Here is a 22,268-nt window from a genome sequence, read left to right on the forward strand (position 1 = left end):
CCCCCCCCCCCGCCGCCTGCCCCCTCCTCCAGCCCCTGCGCCCCCAAACCCAGCGGGACCCTGGGTCCCCTGCGGTTCCACGTGAGGGTCTCATCCCAGCGCCGCACTGAGGCCTCCACCCCAACATATTTTTGTCAAATGGATATTTTCAAACATAGATACTGGAGGAGGAGGAGTTGGAGCCTGAACTTGGTCGCAGGACAGGCTGAGACGACACTGCGGCCGCCCTTGGGGAGGGCAGGAGTCCTCTGTCCTGGGGGCTCCTTCCCTACATCCCCAAAAGGCCCGATTTCCAGGGCAGCCACACCTCACTCCGTTACATTCCGGAATCATCGGGGTGAGAACTGCCAAATTGCCAGAACAGATTCGCTGCGGGGCCTCGTTGGCCCTGCAGTGAGGTTCCCGTCCCGCACAGAGAGGCTCTGGGCACAGAACTGCCTTTTAACACCCCCGGGGGTTTCTTTGTAATTCTGTGTGCCTGATTTCACGCACTGAAACACTTATGGTCAGGAGGGGCTGTGGCTTCCCCCCCGGACACACTGGACAGGTAGGTCACCTAAGGGTGCATGGAGTCTGAGGAACACAGGTAGAGAGCAAGATACCTGTGCTCCCAAACGGTACGACTGAAGAAAGGGGCGTGCTCGACAGTCCTCACACAATCACAAGTCTACTTAGTTTCCTAATCACCAACACCTTAGATTCCCAGCGTCAGGAGACCTGGATTCTCCCGGCTGTGGCTTTTTGTCTTTAATCCTGTTGAGATCCGGCCCCATCCCTTCCCGTCCAGGGTCCTGTCTCCCTCGTCCAGTTTGAACCAAAAGATCCATTGCTAGAGGAGACGAGCTTTCTAGGATTCTGCCACTTGTCAGTGCTACCTCTGCGCCCCTCCCTCCTCCTCCCCTTCCTCCCTCTCCTCCTCCCAAGTCACTTAGCAGGAGGTCTCCCCAGCCTCAGAGCTCATCCTGAGGTTTCCCTACCCCCTTTCCCTACCCTCCAGCAGCACCTGCCACCTGGCCCCTTTCTAATGGCCTGTCCTGATGGCAGACGATTGCTTGTGACAAATGTCCCTCCCCTCCACCATCCATTTTGCTCTGTAGACAAAAGGGGCAGTGGGCTCTTTGGCCAGAAGAAACGTTCCTTTTTAGTAGAACTTCCTGCCAGCCTGGGGCAGGAGATGCTGTGTTTGTACCAGCACTGTGGGATAGAACTTTCTGCTATAACGGGAATGTTCTCATCCAATACGGTGGCCACTAGCTACATGAGGCTATTGAGCACTGGATATACGGCTAGAGCAACTGAATTTTAAATTTTATTTAAACATTTAAGAGTTTCAACAGCTATTTTGAGGTATAAAAGGCATCAATGAACTGCAAGTGAAGTGTAAAAATTGATGTTTTGACACATGTGCCTGGGAAAGCATTAGCACAATCACAATAGTGAATATGCAGAGCATGTCCAGAAGTTTCCTCATGCCACCCCTTTATATCCCTTTGTCGTTGCCCCCACCCCCACCCCCCATGCACACACTCAGGTAAGCACTGTTCCGCTTTCTGTCATTAGAGATTAGTTTGCATTCCTTAGGATATAACGTAAATGGAATCATGCCTTCTGTATATATATATATTTTGGGGGGGGGGGTCTGGCTTCTTTCATTCAGCAAAATTATTTTGAGATTCACCCACGTGGTCTCTGTTGGTTTCATTTTATTGCTGAATAATATTTAATTATGTGGAGATGCCACAAGGTCACCTGTTGATGGATTTTTTCGGTGGTTTCCACTTTTTGGCAATGAACGTGTAAAGCTGCTATGAGCATTCTTGCACAAATCTTTGCAGAGACATAGGCTTTCATTTCTCTTGGGTAAATTCCTATAAGTAGAATGGCTGGATCATGGTGGGTGTTTTGTTTACCTTGTTAAGAAACAGGCAAACTTCTCCAAAGTGGTGGTACCATTCCCGCCTGTTCCTCCACGAACCGGCCAACAACGGGTATGATCAGTCAATAATTGGAGCCATTCTGACAGGTCTATAGGGGTATCTCATTGCTGTTTTTTTTTTTTAATGTTTATTTTTGAGAAACAGAGAGAGACAGATAGAGTGCGAGTGGGAGAGGTGCAGAGAGAGAGAGAAAGAGGGAGACACAGACTTGGAAGCAGGCTCCAGGCTCCGAGCTGTCAGCACAGAGCCTGACGAGGGGCCTGAACTCACAGACTGCGCCATCATAACCTGAGCCAAAGTCGGACGCTTAACCGACTGAGCCACCCAGGCACCCCTCTCATTGCGGTTTTAATTTTTATTTCCCTGCTGTCTCATGATGTTGAGTATCATTTCATGGGATTATTTGGCATTGGTATATCTTCTTCGGTGAAGTGTTCATTTTGTATTATATTGTTTTCTTATCACAGAGTTTTGAAGGTTCTTTACATATTCTAGATGCAAGTCCCTTATCAAATACGTGATGTGCAAATATTTTCTCCCAGGTGATTACTTGTCTTTTTAATTTCTGTGTGTTTTTCAAAGAGGGGAGTTTTAATTCTGAGGAAGCCCAGTTTAATTTAGTCTCTTATGGGTCATGTTTTCAGTGGAGCACCTAAGAAATCTTTGCCTAGCCCAAAGTCGCAAAGGTTTTTTCACTACGTTTTCATCTGTAAATTTTACAGATCTTTTTTCCTTTCGATGTATGGTCCATTTTGAGTTAAATGGACCGTTAAATGCACTACTTTGCATATGGGGCAAGGCGGGGATTGTTCAGTTTTTCCAATATGAATATACAATTGTTTCAGTACCATTTGTTGAAAAGGTCACCCTTTGTCCACTGAATCACCTTTGTCCCTTTATTGAAGATCAGTGTTTGGTGTCTGTGTGGGGTCTATAGCTGGACTCTCATATTCCACTGATCAGTTCATTTAAACCTAAACAGCCGCCTGTGGCTAGTGGCTACCAAGTTGGGCGTCTCAGGTTTAGACTGTAAGCATCTCAAGAAGGATACAATTTGTAATTCTCATCAGAGAAAGCTCTGCTGTAGGCTCCGGAATAATATTTATTTGAACATTCTCACCATATGGTTGCTAAAGGGGAACTAGACTCCCCCTGTTGCCCAGGAAGTGGACTGCAATTTTCCTCCTTCGGTTTACTATCGGGCTGCAGACCCAAGGAGACGGGAGGGCTCCAGGCTCCGGGGTCCCACGTTCAAACCCCGACTCGGCACCTTATTGGCTGTGTGACTATGAGCCAGCTGCTTAACCTTTCTCTGCCTCAGCTTCTTCATCTATAAAATGGGTATCATAATCATCACCTATTTCAAAGGATTGTTTGAGGATTAAATAAGGCATGGAGTGCTTAGGATAATGCCCGGTGCATGATAAGGATCAAAACCTTGTCATTACCATTACCTCCTATGGAATAAAACACAGTAGCAGAAGAGAAGGACGGTCTATACTTTCTGAGACCCCTTTTCCTTATCTTCAGAGAAGCTCTCGTACGTTTTAGCGCGTGTCGCAAACACTTTAGCCTCAGTACTTTCGGTAGCTTAATTAAGGTACTTACATATTTGTCCAGAGTCACACGGCTGCTGCAACTCCTACAGGAAGCCTCAGCTTAAAAACTGGCTCACTTATCCTTACTCCACGTGTCTCTGCAAATACAACAAGGAGGAACTCAGTCTTCTGTGTCCCACATAAGGTTCAAGGAATTATGAGGCAACACTGTAGGCCCACAATTAATATTGAATTAATTTGGGGCGCCTGGGTGGCGCAGTCGGTTAAGCGTCCGACTTCAGCCAGGTCACGATCTCGCGGTCCGTGAGTTCGAGCCCCGCGTCGGGCTCTGGGCTGATGGCTCAGAGCCTGGAGCCTGTTTCCGATTCTGTGTCTCCCTCTCTCTCTGCCCCTCCCCCGTTCATGCTCTGTCTCTCTGTGTCCCAAAAATAAATAAATGTTGAAAAAAAAATTAATATTGAATTAATTCATATTCAATGAATACTGAACTTCAAAGATACTTAGCTATTCTGAAGCCTCGGGACATCGCATCTAAATCCAGGTTTTAAGTTTCTAAACTCTGTGCTTTTAACTTCATGATTTTCAAAATCAGTGCACATCTGAGCAGCCCGGAAGCCTATGAGATGTCCCCGCTCAGCCCCCCCCCACCCCTCCCAGGTATGCTGCACTGTGGGGCCGGGTGGACCCTGGAGTGCACGTTTCTCAGGCCCCCCCAGACGGCGCGCGGAGGGCCCTGGGATAAGCCCCTAGCCCACTGCATTCTGCCACTTTCACTGGACTTTTCCAACCGTATTCAATCAAGAATGAATTGCCACAGCAAACACACCTCCACTTTCCATTAGGCGGAAAGTCCGATTTAGGAGGGAGCTGGGATTCAGAACCAGCTTTGCACAATGATTTGTTTTCCCTGGGGCCATACACACTGCGGAGAATCTCACTTTCTCTTTGCCGTGCTTTCCAATACAGCCGAACATGTGCGTATTTTCACACTGAACTTGAGAGCCTCAGACGCTTTGTTATCCGGAAGCATTAGGACATTGCCTCAGTTTGTCATGAGGTGGGTGGGGTGGGAGGAATGTTCTGGAGACCCACAGGAAAAGCCCCTCCGTGAGGCTGGACTTCCCTTTCACGGCCCACGCACTGATTTTCCATCCTGTGGGAAGCAGACAGGATTAACGGTCTAGCTTATTGTCTTTTGTTCTGCCAAGGCCCTACGAAGGTCTGTGTGTGTGTGTGGGGGGGGGGTGTTCCAGAAAGGAGTCACAGATGCACTGAGGAGCCACAGGCCACACCTGCAGCCCCCGCTTGAAGCCTGCATTTAAAAACTGGCTTACTTCTTCTTTTACTACTCATGTCTCTATAAATAAATCGCGGAGGAACTCAGCTTTTGTGTCCCAAATAAGGTTGAAGAAGTTATGGGGGGGCACGTCACTGGAGGCCCACGATTTCTGTCTTCCGGGCAAAGAATAAAAGGGGTCAGCAGTGGCCAAGCCCCCTGAAAGTGCCTGGCTGTCCCTACATGGAAGTGACTTGGATGCCCCCAGGGTCTACACCCACTGCCAAGTGACCTGTGCCAGCTCTGGGTCAAGGGCTCGGCAAACACTGAGGAATCCATTTCTGGCACATTGATGAATGCACCAGGAAGTGCCACTGGGGACTGCTCGGTGTGGCATCCGACAAATGTAAAGACAGAGTGAAGCCCTCTGACTGGTTTCTGTCCCTTAACATTCCCACATTTCCCTTTCATTGCAGTGGAAAGAACAAAGCAGAAACAGAGTGAAAAGACAAAGATTTTCAACACTCGTACTGGACAAAATATTAATATCCACAGTATACAAAGAACTCTTAAAAGTCAGCATAAGAAAACAAACAACCCAGCTTTTAAGAATCAGCGAAAGATCTGAACAGACACCTCACCAAAAAAGATGACAAACATATGAAAAGACGCTCCACGTTGTATGTCATTAGGCAACTGCAAATTCATACAATAATTACCACTACATACTTACTAGAATGGCTAAAATCCAAAGCACTGACAACTGCTGATGAGGACAGCAGGAACTCCCATTCACTGCTGGCGGGGAAGCAAAATGGAAGTCATACAAAATGGAAGACAGTTCGACAGTTCCTTAGAAAACTAGACATATCCTACCATGCGGCTTAGCGACTGCACTCTTTGGTATCTACTCATAAGTTGAAAATGTACGTCCATATACACCCTGCACACGGACGTTTAGAGCAGTTTCACTCATAATCGCCAACTCCTGGGAGCAACCAAGATATCCTTCAGTAGGTGGATGGATAAATAAACTGTGGTCCATCCAGGCAATGGATTCTTCAGCAAAAAAGGAAATGAACTATCATTTCACGAACAGACACGGAGGGACCTTAAATGTGAATTACTTCACAAGGCGATCTGAAAAGGCTACGTGCTGTATGAATCCAACTAGATGACATTCTGGAAAAGGCAAAACCATGGAGACAAGAGAATGATCACTGGTTGCTGGGGATGGGAGGGAAGGATGAGTAGGCAGAGCATGGGGGAGAGGGCAGGGAAACTACTCTGTAAGATACAATGGGGCCAAAATGTCATACATTTGTCAAAACCCACAGAATGCACGACACAGCAGTGAACCGGCCGTAAACCAGGGGCCTTAGTAGCCAAGTTTCAATATTGGCTCATCCGTCATAAAAAGGAAAGCTATAAAATGCATGTAGAGAATGATTGTATGGAATAAAAACGGTTAACATAAACAAAACAAAGTGCAGTCTGGTCCACAGAAAAGAGGCATTCCTAACTTTGAAAGGCCCTAAAATAGGAAGGCGGGTTTGGAATAGGAAAACATTTCTGAAGGGAATGTACCGATGTGTTAGAGCTCCCTGTAGGCTAGGGAGTGCATTATCGCTTGAGTGTATTAACCCTCACAGTGCCCCGTGGACACGCCTGCAACCTGTATGTTCAGGTAAGGGCGCTTACTTGGACGAGGCTCCAGCTCAAGTGGCCGTTTTAGGATTCAAACTAGACTTTGACGATCACTTATGTCACATTGCCTTTAAAGAAAATGAGCAATTAGACGGAGTTTAAAAGACTGTCCAGGGACCTCCCTAAAAACAGACGTATGGTATCATTTGTTGGTTAGTAATTAGATCCTCCCGAAATGCTTGCAAAGTGCTTGCCTAGCGGTGTCAACGTTGCCCCAGAAACGGAGTTCGTGCTCCTCTGTCAGGCAAGCTGCCCTCCCTCCCCTCACCCCTGCTGTCCCGAAGGCAAAGTTCAGCCACTCACCTTTTCCTATTACCATAAATCCCCCGGAGTCAGATGTGGCTTCCCTGTAGGCCTCGCTGCTCCTGCATCGAGCCCAGCCCGTAAAAAGACAGCTCCTCCGGTGGCCCGGGGACTCTCTTCCGTCCCCCGGTGGCGTGAGGCTCAGGGGTGGCTTGTGGACCGGGTGGGGGCCTCCGGGGACCTAGCGGGGACCAGAGGCCGCGGCCGCCGGGAGCCAGGCCCGCGGCCGCGGCAGCGCCCCCTGCCGGCCGCGGACCCGCGCTCAGGCCCGAGCGGGAGGCGGCGGAGGGACGGGAGGAAGGAAAGGCCGCGGCGGTGGAGCCAACGCACGGTCTCCGCGGGGAAGCCCCGCTCCCCGCCCCCGACTCCCTACGGCGGTAGGGAGGGTCCCGCCGCTGCGCTGCGCACCCCCAGCCGAGCCCGGCGACGCGGCTTCCCCGGCGCCCGTCGGCTCCCGTTCCACGCCGGTCCCTTTCCCCCTGCCACCCCGCGCCCCTTCTCTAGGAAACATCGGCCCAGCCCGGGCGACCCCCGCACTGGCCGCGATTCCTGATCCCTGCTGCACCTGCCAGTGATGGCCAATTCTTTTGGGGGGGGGGGGCCTCATTAAGGGCACACCCTCGCTCTCTCCATCTTCGGGTACTTCGGGGTTCTCATTCTCAACCTTCTTTGACGGCTCTGCTTTGCTCCCACTCCCCAAACTCTTCCCAAACAGGAACTCCCGTTCTGTAGATCTGAGTTTGGGTAAGGAAGGGCGAGTCCAGGGGACATGTGTTTTTATTTAAACCCTTCAGGTGACTGCAGCAGGTGATCTTTGAGACCAGCGCGGGACTAGCACGTGTCACTAAGCGCCACAAGCTCACCAGTGAGCAAAACAACTCCTGATTTTCTTGGCGACCTGCTTCTCCCGCCTCCCTCCCGGGTGCGGGATAGGCCCGCTCCTCCGTCGTGCCAACCATTCCACACGCGACCCACCGACATTCCCCCCCGCGGGCTCCCGCTAGCTCCGCCTGCCTTCTCAGCTCCTGGCCCGACACACACCCTCCGTGGCAGTGTGTCTTCCGAGACCCATGTGTGGTCATGCGGTTCTCTTTGCCTTGCCAAGTCTCCCCTCTTTGCCAGGGAACATCGGACTTCGTCCTTCTCGGCCCAATGAAGACGTTGTGCCTTTGAAAATCCTCCCCCAGTTCTTGGCAGGCGGAGTTCACCTCTCCAGTCCCTGTGATCCCACGCTTGTCACCCCGTCACAGCTAGTTGCGCCCCTTAGGACCCTCTGAGGTCCCAGCCAAGAGGTGTTTGCTAAGCGGCTGCCTAAATGTGTGCAGGCCTCCTCAAGCACCAGATGCTTTTATTGCGCTAAGAGGACACAGCACCAAAAGGACAGAGTGTAAATTCCTACACTCCCACGTTGGAACCTTAAAGACCTTGGAAAGTGCATTTTTATTTAGAGGAGGTCGATAGAGGTCAGGGGTACACAACCTTTTTTCAGACCGATTGTAAGGATTTCAGGCTCTGGTGTAACTGTTGAACTTTGCCAATGTAGGACGAAAGCAGCCGTCATGACTCGTACATGAGTGGCTGTGTTCCAATAAACTTAATTTGTAGACGTTGAAATTTGAATTTCACATACTTTGCACGTGTCAGGGACCTTATCTGTGGACCTTACGGGTTGCCAGTCTGAGAGCTATGTTCAACCTCGTGTCCTCTGGCACAAGACTCGGTATATATGAGCTTTATTTTTTGACTCAAAGGCCCGCAAATGAAAACTTTACGAGTAGAGAAGAACCCAGAAACGTCACGCTAGAGGGTAAGGAGAAACAGAAACTACTCTTCAGGTAGATGGCATACAGCCAGAACTGTTCGTGCTGCCATCTAGAGACTGGGTAGCCTCGCCTGAGGTCTTCTCTCGGAACTCTTACCCCCCAAGGGCCCAGAAAACAGTCTCCCCTCCCATCAGCACACGGAGACGGCTGGGGTTGGGGTTTGTGTTCCTGACCACCCGCAACAGGGCCTTCAAATCGGTTAAGCCAAAAGTAAGTGTAAAGGCAAAGAATTAGAAAACTTTGATAAACCTTTTAAAGTGAAAAAAGCAAGCTTCAAGTCACAGAATCTTGAGATCATTTCGTTCAATTTCTACCACCCTTTCCCAACCAAGCACTCAGCGTTCAGATAAGAAAAAGAAAGGTCTAGGAGGGCTGGTTGTTCTGAGGTGACAGAGGCTAAGACGGAGCCTGCCTGCGAGTCCCCCTTGTCCGATCCTGTCGCCGGAAGCCCCGCAGAATCACACTGACGGGCCTACAAAAATCCGGAGACGTGGGCACAAAGCAGTGGAGACGCCCAGGAGGGAGGGCCGCGGGTTCCAATCCCACTGTGTCACGCAACTGCTCTGTGCCCTCGGGTACTTGGCCTCCGTGCCATCTCCCCAGCTGCAAAGCGGGGCAGAACACCTGCCTCCCAGGCTTGTTGGATGCTTACGTGGGCTAACGGTGTCTTGGCCTCTAATGGGCATTAAGGCGTTAGCTATCATGAATTCCTCGAGCACCTGCTGTGTGTCACATTTAGCTTTATGGATGTTGCCGGATTTAACCTCTGCAACTATTTTACAGAGTGAACATTATCTCCGCTCTGTAAGTAAACCCGAGAAAGGCCACGTGTGCCGTGGGCGGGCGCTGGAACAAGATCGAGACGGACGCCGCCTCTTACACAAGTGTGCGTGAGGAAGGCACCCAGCAGGCAAGGGACGTGCCAGGTTACAGCGGCAGGCCTGCCTTTCCTGCTTGCCCTGCTGCTCCATTTCTGCAGTTCTGTAGGCTTGCAATGAATGGAACATTTGTGTAATGCTCAACTTATCGAGACACCTGGGGATAATTTAAAGCTCAGTGTTTCAAGAGAGGTATTTGCATGTTTAGTGCATGTAGGTGAGAGCTGCTGCTCCCCGAATTTATCTGAGACAGGCGGATGCTTAAAGCCCAGCTCTGAAAGTCCCGGGGTTTCCCATCTCTGAAAACCTTCCCTCATCCCACGTCTTCAAGTCCCTCAGCGAGACACAGAAAAGACACGTTTGGACTGACCGGGCCTGGGCCCCGTCTTCTCTCAGCAATCCAGGGGCCCCAGGGTGGTCTCTCTCATTTTACAAGGCTGAACAAGTCACTGCCCCTGGCTGAGCGGAGAAGCACCAGTGGGGGGGCAGGAAGCAGCACGTGAGATAAAGCACCAATGTGAGGCTGGGGCTGGTCGCCAACGAGGACGTCGGCGTGTCTGTGGCACTCACCGCTTCTGAACCCCGAGTTCCTGACCTGTAAGACTGGAAGGAGGAAGATCCCATACCCTTCACATTGTGCTGCCCAATGAGCACAGGGGAAAGTGCAGAGGAAACTGTGAAGTTCCAGCAGTACTGGATTAAGATGTTTGTGATAAATTGAGAATGCGGTCGCTGAAAGAGGAGACTGCTCAAGTTACATTTATGGCCAGCTGCCTGCATTCTTTACGGTTTTGGGCACAGGCTTACAGTCTCAAATGTTTTCTGTCTTACGTTCAATTTTCTCTATGTTAGGTCAGTGGGAAAGAACATCCGTTTGCTTGCATCGTCCTTGTCCCCCACCAGGTGACGCTGCTTCCCAATTAGCAATTTCTTCTGGTGAGGGAGGCTGGCTGAGACCTCCTTTTACAGCGGATTAAGTTGGAGCTGCAAGACGAAGAAAAAAAACATGAAGAGCCACCCGGCCCCCCACCTCACCCCACCCCACCCCCCAAATTTCAAGTAGCAAAACGGGATCTGAGGATTAACAGCTCTGGTGAGCGAGAACTACTGTCGCTGCACAAGAGGTAGATTTTGGGAAGAAGGGTCTTTGATGCCGTCTGTGATGTGCCCCAGTCTCCAGAGCAGAAAATTTCGAAGCCTACAGCCTCTGCGTTCCCAAGATGGACAGACATTTGCAAACACACACAGAGGTCAGGCAACATGTACCCACGCTCCAATCCAGAGGGCTCACAGTTTTCAAAGGAGGAATGCATTTAAGAATTAGGTCAGTGTCTCAAGATACTTGCATGTTAACAGGCACAAATGCTGTGTTGTAAGCAGTGAACAAATGCTGACGTTAGATGGACCTTCGGAATCCAAACTGCTTAAAGCCAATGTGCTAATGGGCATTCTCTGGGGGACAGCGCTGCCCCCCTGTGCATGGTCCTTGTGATAGGTACACCTGAGTTGACACCTGGGACCCCAGAGCCCTTCATGCTCATAAGAGCCGGCCCCTCTGCCCCTTCACCACCTGCCCCCCCAAAGGAAGGTCCGGAGATACGGCGACCACGTTTAAAGTCAGAGCTTTACTCCCTCTTCCTCACTTACTCCCCCACTCCTCATTTCTCTGAAAATAAATGGCCCTTTCTGTGGGGTGGCCAGGGTGGGGGAAGTCAGCATTTTTCTTTATTCTTTGGAGATGAAGCGATGGAAGGGTTATGGGGTCGAACTATTGTCACCGCTTGCCTCCATTCGGCTTCACTGCCTTAACAACCTTAGAGTGCTTTTGTAACCAGTATGTAGAATTGAAAAAAGACGTCTTCCAAGCTCAAATGGATGATGCTTTTAAGTACTAGATGCTACCTGTCAAAAAAAAAAAAAAAAAAAAAATTTACACCGTGCTTTCATCTTTCTGGAACCTTGTCAGAAAAACTGGATTTTTAGCACTTACGTGAAAAGTTAAATGTGGATCTGCCTTGTGAACGAACTTATTCTACTCCAGTATCGAATAATCAGAACCGCACGACTCAGCCCACAGCCGCCATTAGTTGGTAGGCTCTCCGACTAGAGTTAATTTTTGAGGACAGGGAATATTTGGGGTCTTTTATCAGTGGACAGAGCTGAAATAACTGAGTCCAACGTAATGCAGAACTGTGTTTTGCTAGGTTCCTCACCACCCCTTCCTCCTAGATTCAGTTCCCCTCCGCGTTTCCAGGTCTCTCAACCGGTGCAATTCTCCTGTTCATCAAAAAAGAATTCAACAGACATCGGCGTGCCTCCTTGGCGCTATTTCATTACGTTCGAACTTTCGCACGTGTGATTTCATTTGACCCTCATGGCTATAATTTAAAATAAAGTCTCATTTCCTCTCTGGGGAAAATAAAGCTCAGAGGCCCCAGGCTCCTTCCCCTCGCCTCCTTCTGTCTCCACTTTTCCCGCTGCCTCACCGGTGCCCTAACCAGCCTTCGAACGGCCAGACTTTCTTTCCTCAACCATCCACGTTTCTTTAAATACGTAAAACCCTGGATTGCGAGGAACTTGTTCTGCGAGCGTGCCACAAGGCCAGCAAACATTTCTAATAAATTTTAACTTGATGAATGAGTGATGTCTTGCCATACAAGTCGTACATTCGGCCAAACACCACATGATCGCAACCGAGTCAATGGTTCCTGAAACACACTTTGATATATACAAGTGCTTTGGATTACAGGCATGTTTCCGGAATTATGCTCGCGAGCCAAGTTTTTACTGTACCATCATTAACGTGTTCTTCCTCTACTTGAAACTTGGTAATTTCTAATTTTTCAACTGACCTCAAAGTCTCCAGCTTGACTCTATTTTACCTGTTGAACCACACACCTCACAACTCTTTCCATATGATCCATCTCCTACACCGGCCTTCGTCTCATCCTCCCACAAAACACAGTCGCTTCCATTCCCGAGCCTTGCCTTGCGTCCCCTCTTCTACACTGGGACCATCCGGACCCTGCCCCTCTCCACACTCCCCTCCTCCACAGAGCCTGACATGGGCTCTTCCAGGGTATGCTTGGCCCTCCCATGCCAAGCCTTCCATGGCACCGTCACCTCCATGCAGGAGGGTGTCAGGATACGGACTGAGGGACCAGATGCTGTCGGCACGAGTGTAAACCACTTGGGAAACAATTTGGCAAATCCTGGAAAACTGAGCATTTTTGTGTGTCTTACAACCCAGCACTTGGCACTCCTGGATTTATATCCTAAAGAACCTTCGCACGCACGAACCAGGAGATGGTACAAACACGCTCCAGTGAGAGCAAAAAAAAAAAAAAAGCACCCACATGTTTGTGGACAGAATGGAAATTGTGTGTTTGTGTTCTTCCCCCATGAGACACAACAGAACAGTGGAAAGTTGGAGACAATGAATACACTGCAGGAATGTAACATCAGGACCCCAAACCAGTAGAGACAGTCATGCAAGACTACGTACGAGACCCCTTTTCCATAAAGCTCAAGAAAAGTAGTACACGGTGTGTGAGGGAGGAGAATGTGACATGTGAGGGGAAGGGCATGGGGACGATAAAGTTTACAGTCGTGGGCTCCTTGGTGCAGAGGCAGAAAAGGAGGGAGGAGGGGACACAGGTAAGGACACGGGCGGCCTGCGCATTAACGTGAAGGTGGCTTACAGCTTGCGTGTCCCACGTCTAGGTGCACAGGTGCCAGCCGAAGGGGAGAAGGGGAGGGCTGGGGCCTCGGGAATGCTGTGATCATTTGGAACCCACCGTCCGAATGGGGCCAGAGGGGACATTCATTAGATGCCTCTGGACAATCGTCTGCTGCCTGGTCAGCTGGAGCCCTTGAGTGCCCACTATTGCATGAATGCTGGGGGACAACCATAGGACAGACAGGGCCTGGGCCACGCGACGAGACCTCAGGGACCGCCATACCAGATGTGACTGTATGGTGCACACAAGGAAAGGGTCTCCCCGTAAATTACTGACTGCGTAAAAACGGACTGGAGACTGGGTCACGGCCAACAGAACCGGTGAAATAAAAGCTAGTCAATAACGCACGGAGAGTCGCCCGGAAAAACACCATCGTAATGAATCTGCAAAAGCAAATCGTGTTCTCTACACTTTGGGGGAGGGAAGCCTCAACCAGAAACACAGCTCTGGGCACGCGGCGTGCGCTCGGTGGGCCCGGAAACAGTCTCTCCTCTTCGTGGTCACACAGGTGACCTCCGAAGCAAGGCTGCTGGAGAAGAAACTGAAGAACATCCAGGTGCTAAAGAAACTTTGGGATTTGCCGCCCCACGTCCCAGGGGAAAACGGCTCGATTCGTGAAAAAGAAAAAACAAATCACCGTGTGTGAGGCCCTCCTCCTTTTCATTTTTACAAAATCTGCAATAAACCACAATTCTTAAGCTGTTTTTCATTTTTTTTATTGCTGTTAATTCAAGGAAAAAGGGTTGCATAAAATCCAATCTGTTCTAGAAATATAAGTGGCCTTTCCAGTACATAACATTTCAAATATCAAAGTATATGGTAAACATACAAATAAGGAGAAGGTAACATACCTCCTATATACAGTACAGTATTTTAAATCATAAAATAAGCTCCATAAAGTACAACTGGCAAGTGGTTCCCAACACGGCCCATACGTGGCTCATCAAAACTCTCACTTGGAACAACTCAACGGCAGCTTAGCAATTAATTTAATAATGTGGTCCAAAAATACCCAGATCAAATAAAATATATTTAATCAAAATAATTTCCTTTATGCGAACTTTCTTCTTTAAATTAAAACTTTCATCTACCCCTTGACACCCACCCCTTTCCCTTCCCCCCGAACTCCCACCCTGAAAGTTAGTTTCAAAATGTACATTGCTGTTATAAATATAAATGCTACCCATGAAGCATTAAATGAAGCTTCTCTTTTCTTCAAGTTTTTCCTTTTATCTAGCAATCTGTTGGGCTTCTGAACCCAGACCAAGTATTTAAGTTCCTCTGCTGGGCACTGACATTGCCCCACACGACACGAATCTATCCCTTCTGCTCTGGACTGAGGAATGGGAAAACAAAACCAGCCCGACCCTGAACCCCTGACTGTACGGGGGCAGATGCTCATCGCTGTTGAATGCAGCAGTTCCAAAAATACACCCAAGGCTTCCAGATAATCTCAGTGCACTTTAGGAAATCAAAAATTACCTGGAAGCAATTTAGTACATAGATTGGCTTTAAAAAAAACTTTTTTTTTTTTTTTTTTTTTTTTTTTTTAAAAACAGCAGCATTAAAATTAGTGACAGGACACAGACATGCTTACTACTGTCTGAACACACTCGGAAGCCAGTCTTTCACATTATGATCACGCAGAGTGGGAAACTTATCAAAGTGACTTTGCGACGAGAGAGACGGGTTAGGGAACGAACCTGACTTTCGCAGAAACCAGAGCTTCCGCTCGGACTGCAACAGACCACACACATCTCGAACACAACGTATCACTGCTACAGTCGGCGTGAGAAAAGAAGCAATCTTTACTCCGGTAGTGTCTCTTTAGCACGACACGGTGACAGACTACAAGAGAGATCAGCCGTCGACTTTCATCGCAGACACAGACACAGACACACACACACACAGACACACACACACACACACACACAACACTCACACGTTTGTTCACTTTATGTCTCTCTGAAGCAACAGGCTAAAAAAGTATGACGAAGTAAAAACTTTTTTTGTTGTTGTTTTGTTTTTTTTTAAGAAAAAGCTCTTTGTCCGCTTCATACATCATATTTTTTCAGTTTCATATGGTTTTACTTCTTCCGCTCTCTTCCACTTAACTTGAATTTTGATTTGGACAACAAGCACTGCATATATGTATTTACGTGATGCTGTTTATTACATATATACACACGATTTGGGGAACTTGATTTCTCCTCTCAGATGAAGGTGAAGCACTTCACCCTGGATTTACAGGCCACAGGAAAGGGGGTGGCGGGGAGACGTGTGTCCTTTGCGGTGAAAGTGAGAAAAGCTGGGAAGAAGCAAAGTTTCTCTTTTTCAAAACCATATGACTGTCACCAGTGTTGTAAAAAAAAAAAAAAAAAAAAGAAAAAAGGTCAAATACACAGTTTTAAAGATTCAGTAAACATTGCACACAGCAAGTATTCAGTGTAAAAAAAAAAAAAAAAGCACAGCAAACATTTTCCTTTTGATAGTTTGGAGGTTTAAATTACATGTATCATACAGATAAGCCTGTTGTTGAACCAGGAGACCAGAGGCTCAAAAGCAACGCGTTCTTTTTGTTTTGGACATCAGTACAACAGAAATGAAAAACCCCAAGTGCATAGAAATCTAGGAAATGTATAGACAAAGAAACACAAACAAAATACCTTTCCTTTCCTCCCCTCCACACCCCACCATGACTCCCCAACACGTCAGGGTATTAAGCAGTCAAGCTTTACGCGTTTCAGTCTGCAGAATCCAACGTATCATTAGAAGGGGGGAGGGGAGGTGCGTATCTCAGTCTGTAAGTGCCTAAAACGGGAAAGACAGAACTGCTAAGTCACTGCTTACAACGCAATGCATCACAAACCACTACAAGATAACAAAAGGGCATGCTCGCCAGAAGGCAGCTTCCTCCGCACTACTATGGTCCCAAATGGCACACAGGATTACCTTCCAAAGTAAGAGGAAGTTTGTGCTTTAAGTCCAACCTAAAGCTAGCAAACCCAATCTTCCTTTCAAAATGCTAAATACACATTCGCACTTCAAGACTTCTTTTCTGGATGAGACTTGGCAAAACTGACAAAAGCCAAATCCAAGTGAGAGAGAACAGTCTGACGTCTACGCTGAGTTTGTGATCTTACTCCTACTTATTTAAGACCATCTTTCTTGTTCCTGGTGGCGAGAACATTAAACGGAGTTCAAGCTAACTCCCTTGCTCCCAAACCAGTGCTTAAATATTTTGTTCCTTAAAACGCATTAAGCATCTTTTTTTAAGCATCTGCTGGGAAGGGAAGAGGCAGCGTGGTGGGGAGCGGGGGGGGGGGGGGGGGGTGTGCATGGGGCCAGCCGGGCTGTGCATACGTGTATCACACTGTAACTAACAATCATACCTGTCGGGTGACTAGAATTACTTCCCACTTCTTCCTATTTAAAAATTTCACTTACTCTACAAAACAGGACTGTAGCTTAAAAAAAAAAAAAAAGTGCTGCAAACAAGAGATCTGCTATCATGTGACACAAATTCCCATCACATTCCTTCAAAAGTGCCTCAACGGTTCTTAGGCTCTCACTGGAAACTGAATTCCTCAACTCCCTCGCGCTGGGTGGCCCGAGTCTACGCTATGTTTTCCCATTTGCCTCTGAACGATCTGTCACTGAAAGCACACCATCCGTAAGTGAGCACACACCAGCTCCTTCTGCCACAACAGGCTCCCCGCGCTCAGTGAGGTGGGGAGAAGCGGGCACACTCAAAAACAAGTCCTCTGGGAGCTCTCATGATTACCTTGTTGACTGGCCTCCATGGACGACTGCTTGCACTCCTGTGCGTAGTGCCCGCTTACACCGCAGTTGTAACATGAAACGTTCCCGTTCTTCTTGGGCCCCGAACCGCTCGTGTTGGCAACTACGTTAGGTGCTGGATACACAGGGTAGAATCTCCCAAACCCCGCCATTTGTTGCATGCCGTAGTTGGCTTGGCTCCCCATGACCGGGTCGTGCACCAGGCCGTTCGCATACGGAGTCTGAGGCAGAAAAAAAGGAAGTTGGTTTCCATTGCTCTGATGTGCTTGGTTGAGGTAGCTGCCGTTGCAGATGGATGGCAGAGTAAAGAACGACGGGACTCGGTACATTGGTCCGGGCATCGGGTTGGGATAATAGTAACTGTTCAGCTGAAGGCTGCCGTTGGTCCCGCAGCTGCACCTTCGCCCGCAAGAACCGCAAGGACCCGAGCCCATCTGCTGCGGCGGCGGCGGCAATACTGTCCCGTTAGCGTTCGTGCTCCCCACCGCGCTGATGTAAGACGCGCTGTCGCTCTGCGCGGTGCTGTGCGTCAAAGCGGGGCTCGGGCTGGGGGCGGGGCCTGGGGTGTGGGTGGGAACCGCGGGAGGAACCGACTGGGCCTGACTGATGCCCGCACCCGCGGACTGGGCCGCCGCCGCCGCCGCCGCCGTGCTGAGCACGCTGGAATTCTGGCTGGGCAGCACGCCGGCAGCAAGCGGGGAGCCCGGCAAGGTGTAGGAAGCTGGTGGCTGTGCGGCCGAAAGGCCGGCTGCTGGGAGAACTACCTTCACGTTGGTAGGCTGAGGGACTGTCCCAGTGTTTCCCTCGATTTGAGGCACCATTTGATTGAGTCCTACCACCTGGGATGCAGATTTTGCGATGGGGTCCGTGGTAGCCACAGGAGATCCCGGAAAACCACCTGGGCTATGGACAGGGATAAAGGCAGTGTTTGGTGATCCGATGCTCAGACTCGCGGGTGGCTGCTGCGGGATGTTAACCGGGCAACTCTCGGAGGACCCCTGTGGCGGCGGCGGCAACTTTAGCCTCTGAATTGTCAGGTGCAGAGCAGGGGCGCTGCTGTGCGGGAGGAACGCCGACGGAAGAGGTAAAGGGGAAGCCAGTAATTCGAGGTGTTTTTCGGATTCTCCGGTAGAAGCCGTTGGCCCCAGTATTCCAACAGGGGTAGAATTCGTGGACTCCCTTATTGCAGAAATCGCAACGGGACTGGGAACAAGCATCCCTATTGTCTTGCCGTCAGCGGATTTGGGTGGAGGGACGACAACGTCAGACTTCTGGGCACCATTGTGCATGACACAGTGTAAAGTTGGCATAAAAGAAATATGCTGATACTTGGGCGCATGTAGGGGGTCTCCTAGAAGGCCTCCGTTGTCGCTTCCTAACGAAGCAATCTGAACAGGTGGCTTGACACTGACGGTCTGGTTGACAGAACCACAGCCTGTAAACCTGGTTGTTGACGGATTCCCAGAATCCTCAGAATTGCTGTCTGTGTCTAAGGAAAACAAACACAAACAGCTGTCAAAGCGGAACTCCGATCTCTTGCTAGAAATAAACTTGAACTATGTATCTAAAATGAACTCTGGAAGTTTGGAAGTGGAGGAAATGTGTCCGTCGGTTACCTGACAGCCAAGAATTTTTGGCTGTCTATGGACTTCGTTTAAAAGAGAATCGGGACAAGGCGAAACCACGGAGATAATAAAAAGACCAGTGGTTGCCAGGGGTGGGGAGTTGGGGCGGGGGAGATGAAGCACAGGGGATTTTTAGGGCAGTGAGAACGATCTGTAGGGTATCATAATGGTAAATGTAAGTCATTATACATTCGTCCAAAGCCACCGAACGTGTAACAACCAAGAATGAATCCTTAGGTAAACAATGGGCTTTGGGTGAGAACAGTGCGTCAGTGGAGGTTCATCCTTGACAAAAGACGTATCACTTTAGTGAGTGGTGCTGATAATGGCGTAGGCTATTCATGTGGCAGAAGCATATGGGAAATCTCGGTACCTCCCTCTTTATTTTACCGTAAACCTGAAACCGCTCTAAAACAATTAAGTTTTTAATTAAAAAAAAAATCCATGGAGAGATCAGCAACAAAAAGGTTAACTGGAGGCTGAATGAAGCACAATACAAAGACTGAGATTTATTTGGTATCACCTGATTACTGAGAAAAGGACTGGATATTTTTTAACCTTCATCAATTTTAGGCAATTCACTTAATTTATATTCTGTACTCCAAACCCAAGGTCTTCACAGATGTCTCCCGTACATGACACAATTTAAAGGAGCTCAATCACAAGATTGCATTTAACCCAAATATCTAGAGGAAGGGAATGGAAGACAATGGAATAAATGCTCTTACTCTTAAATATTTCAGCGGGGAAATAAAGCCATGACTATAGTCATAAAACAAATGGTGTTAGAACACAAGAAGCAAGACAAATGTAAGAGTGCTGCCATTTCTCCAACGGCAGAACCAGTGAAGTGGCAAATACAAAATTATACTTCATACGGTGTTATTACTGCAATCACTCTTACGCTTGTATACAGAAATAACTGCAATCTAAACTTCCCCTGGATTTCCTGACTTTTGGTATAAAAAGGGCAAAAGAGAAAGTCCAGTTCACAGCATGTAAACATCATAAACCCAGATACTGCAATAATATGTATGGAAACCATGCAATTAAATATTGTGCCTATTTCAATGTCTTTTTGCTCATAAATACAGGCAGAACTGGACAATGTACTTAAAATGTTTACATTTATTAAGGTAACAGTAGCTATAGTCAGCTGTTAAAAATTTTTGAAATAATACCAAAAACAAATCATTAACAGCAGTCTTTCTCAAGAAAGGTTAAACAGAACCTGCCTACTGACACAGAATGTCAACAGTGTTATTAGCTCAATTACTAGAAAGAAGAAATTCAATTTATCAGTAAGTGGTTCTAGTATAAACTTCCCTTAATAACCGAGGTGCTTCTTGCTAAACTTTTTTCAAAAAAGTATCCAAAAATTAATAACTTATCCAAGGCATTTTATCTGTAGCTGTACCATCAGAGGAATACACAGTAAAAGATAAACATTTCATGGACCCATGAACACATGGCCAACTAATCTTTGACAAAGCAGGAAGAATATCCAATGGAATAAAGACAGTCTCTTCAGCAAATGGTGATGGGAAAATGGGATGGAGACATATAGAAGAATGAACCTGGACCATTTTCTTACACCATACACAAAAATAAACTCAAAATGGATAAAGACCTAAATGCAAGATAGGAAGCCATCAAAATCCTAGAGGAGAAAGCAGGCAAAAAAACCTCTCTGACCTCTGCTGTAGCAAATTCTTACTCAACATACCTCCAGAGGCAAGGGAAGCAAAAGCAAAAATGAACTATTGGGACCTCATCAAGATAAAAAGCTTCTGCATGGTGAAGGAAACAATCAGCAAAACTAAAAGGCAACCGATGGAATGGGAGAAGATATTTACAAATGACATCTCAGATAAAGGGTTAGTATCCAAAATCTATGAGGAACTTATCAAACTCAACACCCAAGAAACAAATAATCCAGTGAAGAAATGGGCAAAAGACATGAAGAGACACTTTTCCAAAGAAGACATCCAGATGGCAAACAGACACATGAAAAAATGTTCAACATCACTCACCATCAGGGAAATACAAATCAAAACCACAAGGAGGTACCACCTCACACCTGTCAGAATGGCTAAAATGAACTCAGGCAACAACAGATGTTGGCGAGGATGTGGAAGAAAAGGGTCTCTTTGGCACTGTTGGTGGTAATGCAAACTGGTGCAGCGGCTCTGGAAAACAGTATGGAGGTTCCTCAACAAGTTAAAAATAGAACTACCCTACGACCCAGTAACCACACTACTAGGTATTTATCCAAAGGATGCAGGCGTGCTCTTTTGAAGGGGCACATGCACCCCAACGTTTATAGCAGCGCTATCAACAACAGCCAAGTATGGAAAGAGCCCAGATGTCCATTGACAGATGAATGGATTAAGATGTGGTGTGTGTATATATGTACATATGTATACACATACACACACACAGACAATGGAGTATTACTCAGCAATCAAAAGAATGGAATCTTGCCATTTGCAACAATATGGATGGAACTAGAGTGTATTATGCGGAGTGAAATTAGCCAGAGAAAGACAAATATTGTAAGACTTCATTCCTATGTGGAATTTAAGATACAAAACAGATGAACATAAGGGAAGAGAAGCAAAAATATAAAAACAGGGAGGAGGCAAAACATTAGAGACTCTTAAATATAGAGAACTGAGGGCCCTGGAGGGGTTGTGGAGGGATGGGCTGAAAGGGCAAGGGGCAATAAGGAGGACACTTGTTGGGATGAGCACTGGATGTTACATGTAGGGGATCAATCAGTGGATTCTACTCCTGAAGTCATTATTGCACTATATGCTAACTAATTTGGGACGTAAATTTAAAAAAATAAATAAACATTTTTTTTAAGTTTATCTTTGCAAGAGAGAGAGAGAGAGAGAGAGAGAGAGAGAGCGCGCGCACACACATGTGCACGTGCTAGCAGGGGAGGGGCAGAGTGAGGGAGACACAGAATCCGAAGCAGGCTCCAGGCTCTGAGCTGTCAGCACAGAGCCCGACGTGGGTCTCAAGTGGCAAGCTGTGAGATCATGACCTGAGCTGAAGCTGGACGCTCAACTGATTGAGCCACCCAGGTGCCCAAAAGGTAAACATTTAAGTCCAAAGAAGATACAGTATTTTTCAGGTGGTCAACTAAATTTCCATTTGAATTGGGCTTACTTTAAATCTTAAGTCATAGTAACTGGCCCCATGAGTTTAAATGATACCAAGCGGTTTTCTGAGCACTGTAAGGACTCATGCAGCAAATCAGGGATGGTCTCTCCCTTTTTTGCACTGGCTTTGAAAAGTATAAAAAAGTCTTGAAACAAAACCCCATAATGACCAACAGAACAACAAAGTCACATGCTTTTTCAAGCAACCTTTTTGTGTACTCAAAATTCTAAAAATGATTAGAGTTTTTTATCACAGTGGACATCTCCCCCCCCCTGCTGGTTTTAGATATTCCAAATGATTCTTCATTTAGGGAAGGCTCATTTAGCCACTTGATAACTGAGCCTATCCTAAAAAGGGCAAGTTCCGCCATCTAAGCCACCAACTTGTCAAATCTGACGACACGAAAGGGAGGCTGCAAAGTAACCCAAGGTACAGATGCACTCCTCAC

The 22,268-nt window shown here is 47.8% G+C and overlaps 1 protein-coding gene and 1 long non-coding RNA gene across 21 annotated transcripts in view; both read right to left on the reverse strand.

Annotated features, from left to right (window-relative positions):
• LOC121032845 (uncharacterized) overlaps positions 1–8,246 on the reverse strand; it is a 36,798-nt gene extending 28,552 nt beyond the window's left edge. For 2 of the 20 annotated variants that reach the window (XR_005791533.1, XR_005791529.1), the window contains exons 1-6: positions 7,348–8,246; positions 6,783–6,963; positions 5,649–6,547; positions 5,506–5,570; positions 4,420–4,649; positions 3,546–3,633 (exon numbers count right to left, since the gene is read on the reverse strand). This is a non-coding gene — a long non-coding RNA (uncharacterized LOC121032845). The remainder of the gene's footprint in view (positions 1–3,545; positions 3,634–4,419; positions 4,650–5,505; positions 5,571–5,648; positions 6,548–6,782; positions 6,964–7,347) is intronic. The other 18 variants (XR_005791531.1, XR_005791523.1, XR_005791536.1 and 15 more) reach the window with 15 other exon arrangements.
• Positions 8,247–13,920: 5,674 nt separating this feature from the next.
• ZCCHC2 (zinc finger CCHC-type containing 2) overlaps positions 13,921–22,268 on the reverse strand; it is a 61,689-nt gene continuing 53,341 nt past the window's right edge. The window contains exons 12-13 of the mRNA XM_040478626.1: positions 17,008–18,513; positions 13,921–16,034 (exon numbers count right to left, since the gene is read on the reverse strand). Coding sequence (XP_040334560.1) covers positions 15,967–16,034; positions 17,008–18,513 — 1,574 coding nt within the window. The 3' untranslated portion in view covers positions 13,921–15,966. The remainder of the gene's footprint in view (positions 16,035–17,007; positions 18,514–22,268) is intronic.

This window comes from Herpailurus yagouaroundi, unplaced genomic scaffold, assembly GCF_014898765.1.
Source record: "Herpailurus yagouaroundi ecotype Mexico unplaced genomic scaffold, PumYag 142, whole genome shotgun sequence".
NCBI classification, from domain to species: domain Eukaryota; kingdom Metazoa; phylum Chordata; class Mammalia; order Carnivora; family Felidae; genus Herpailurus; species Herpailurus yagouaroundi.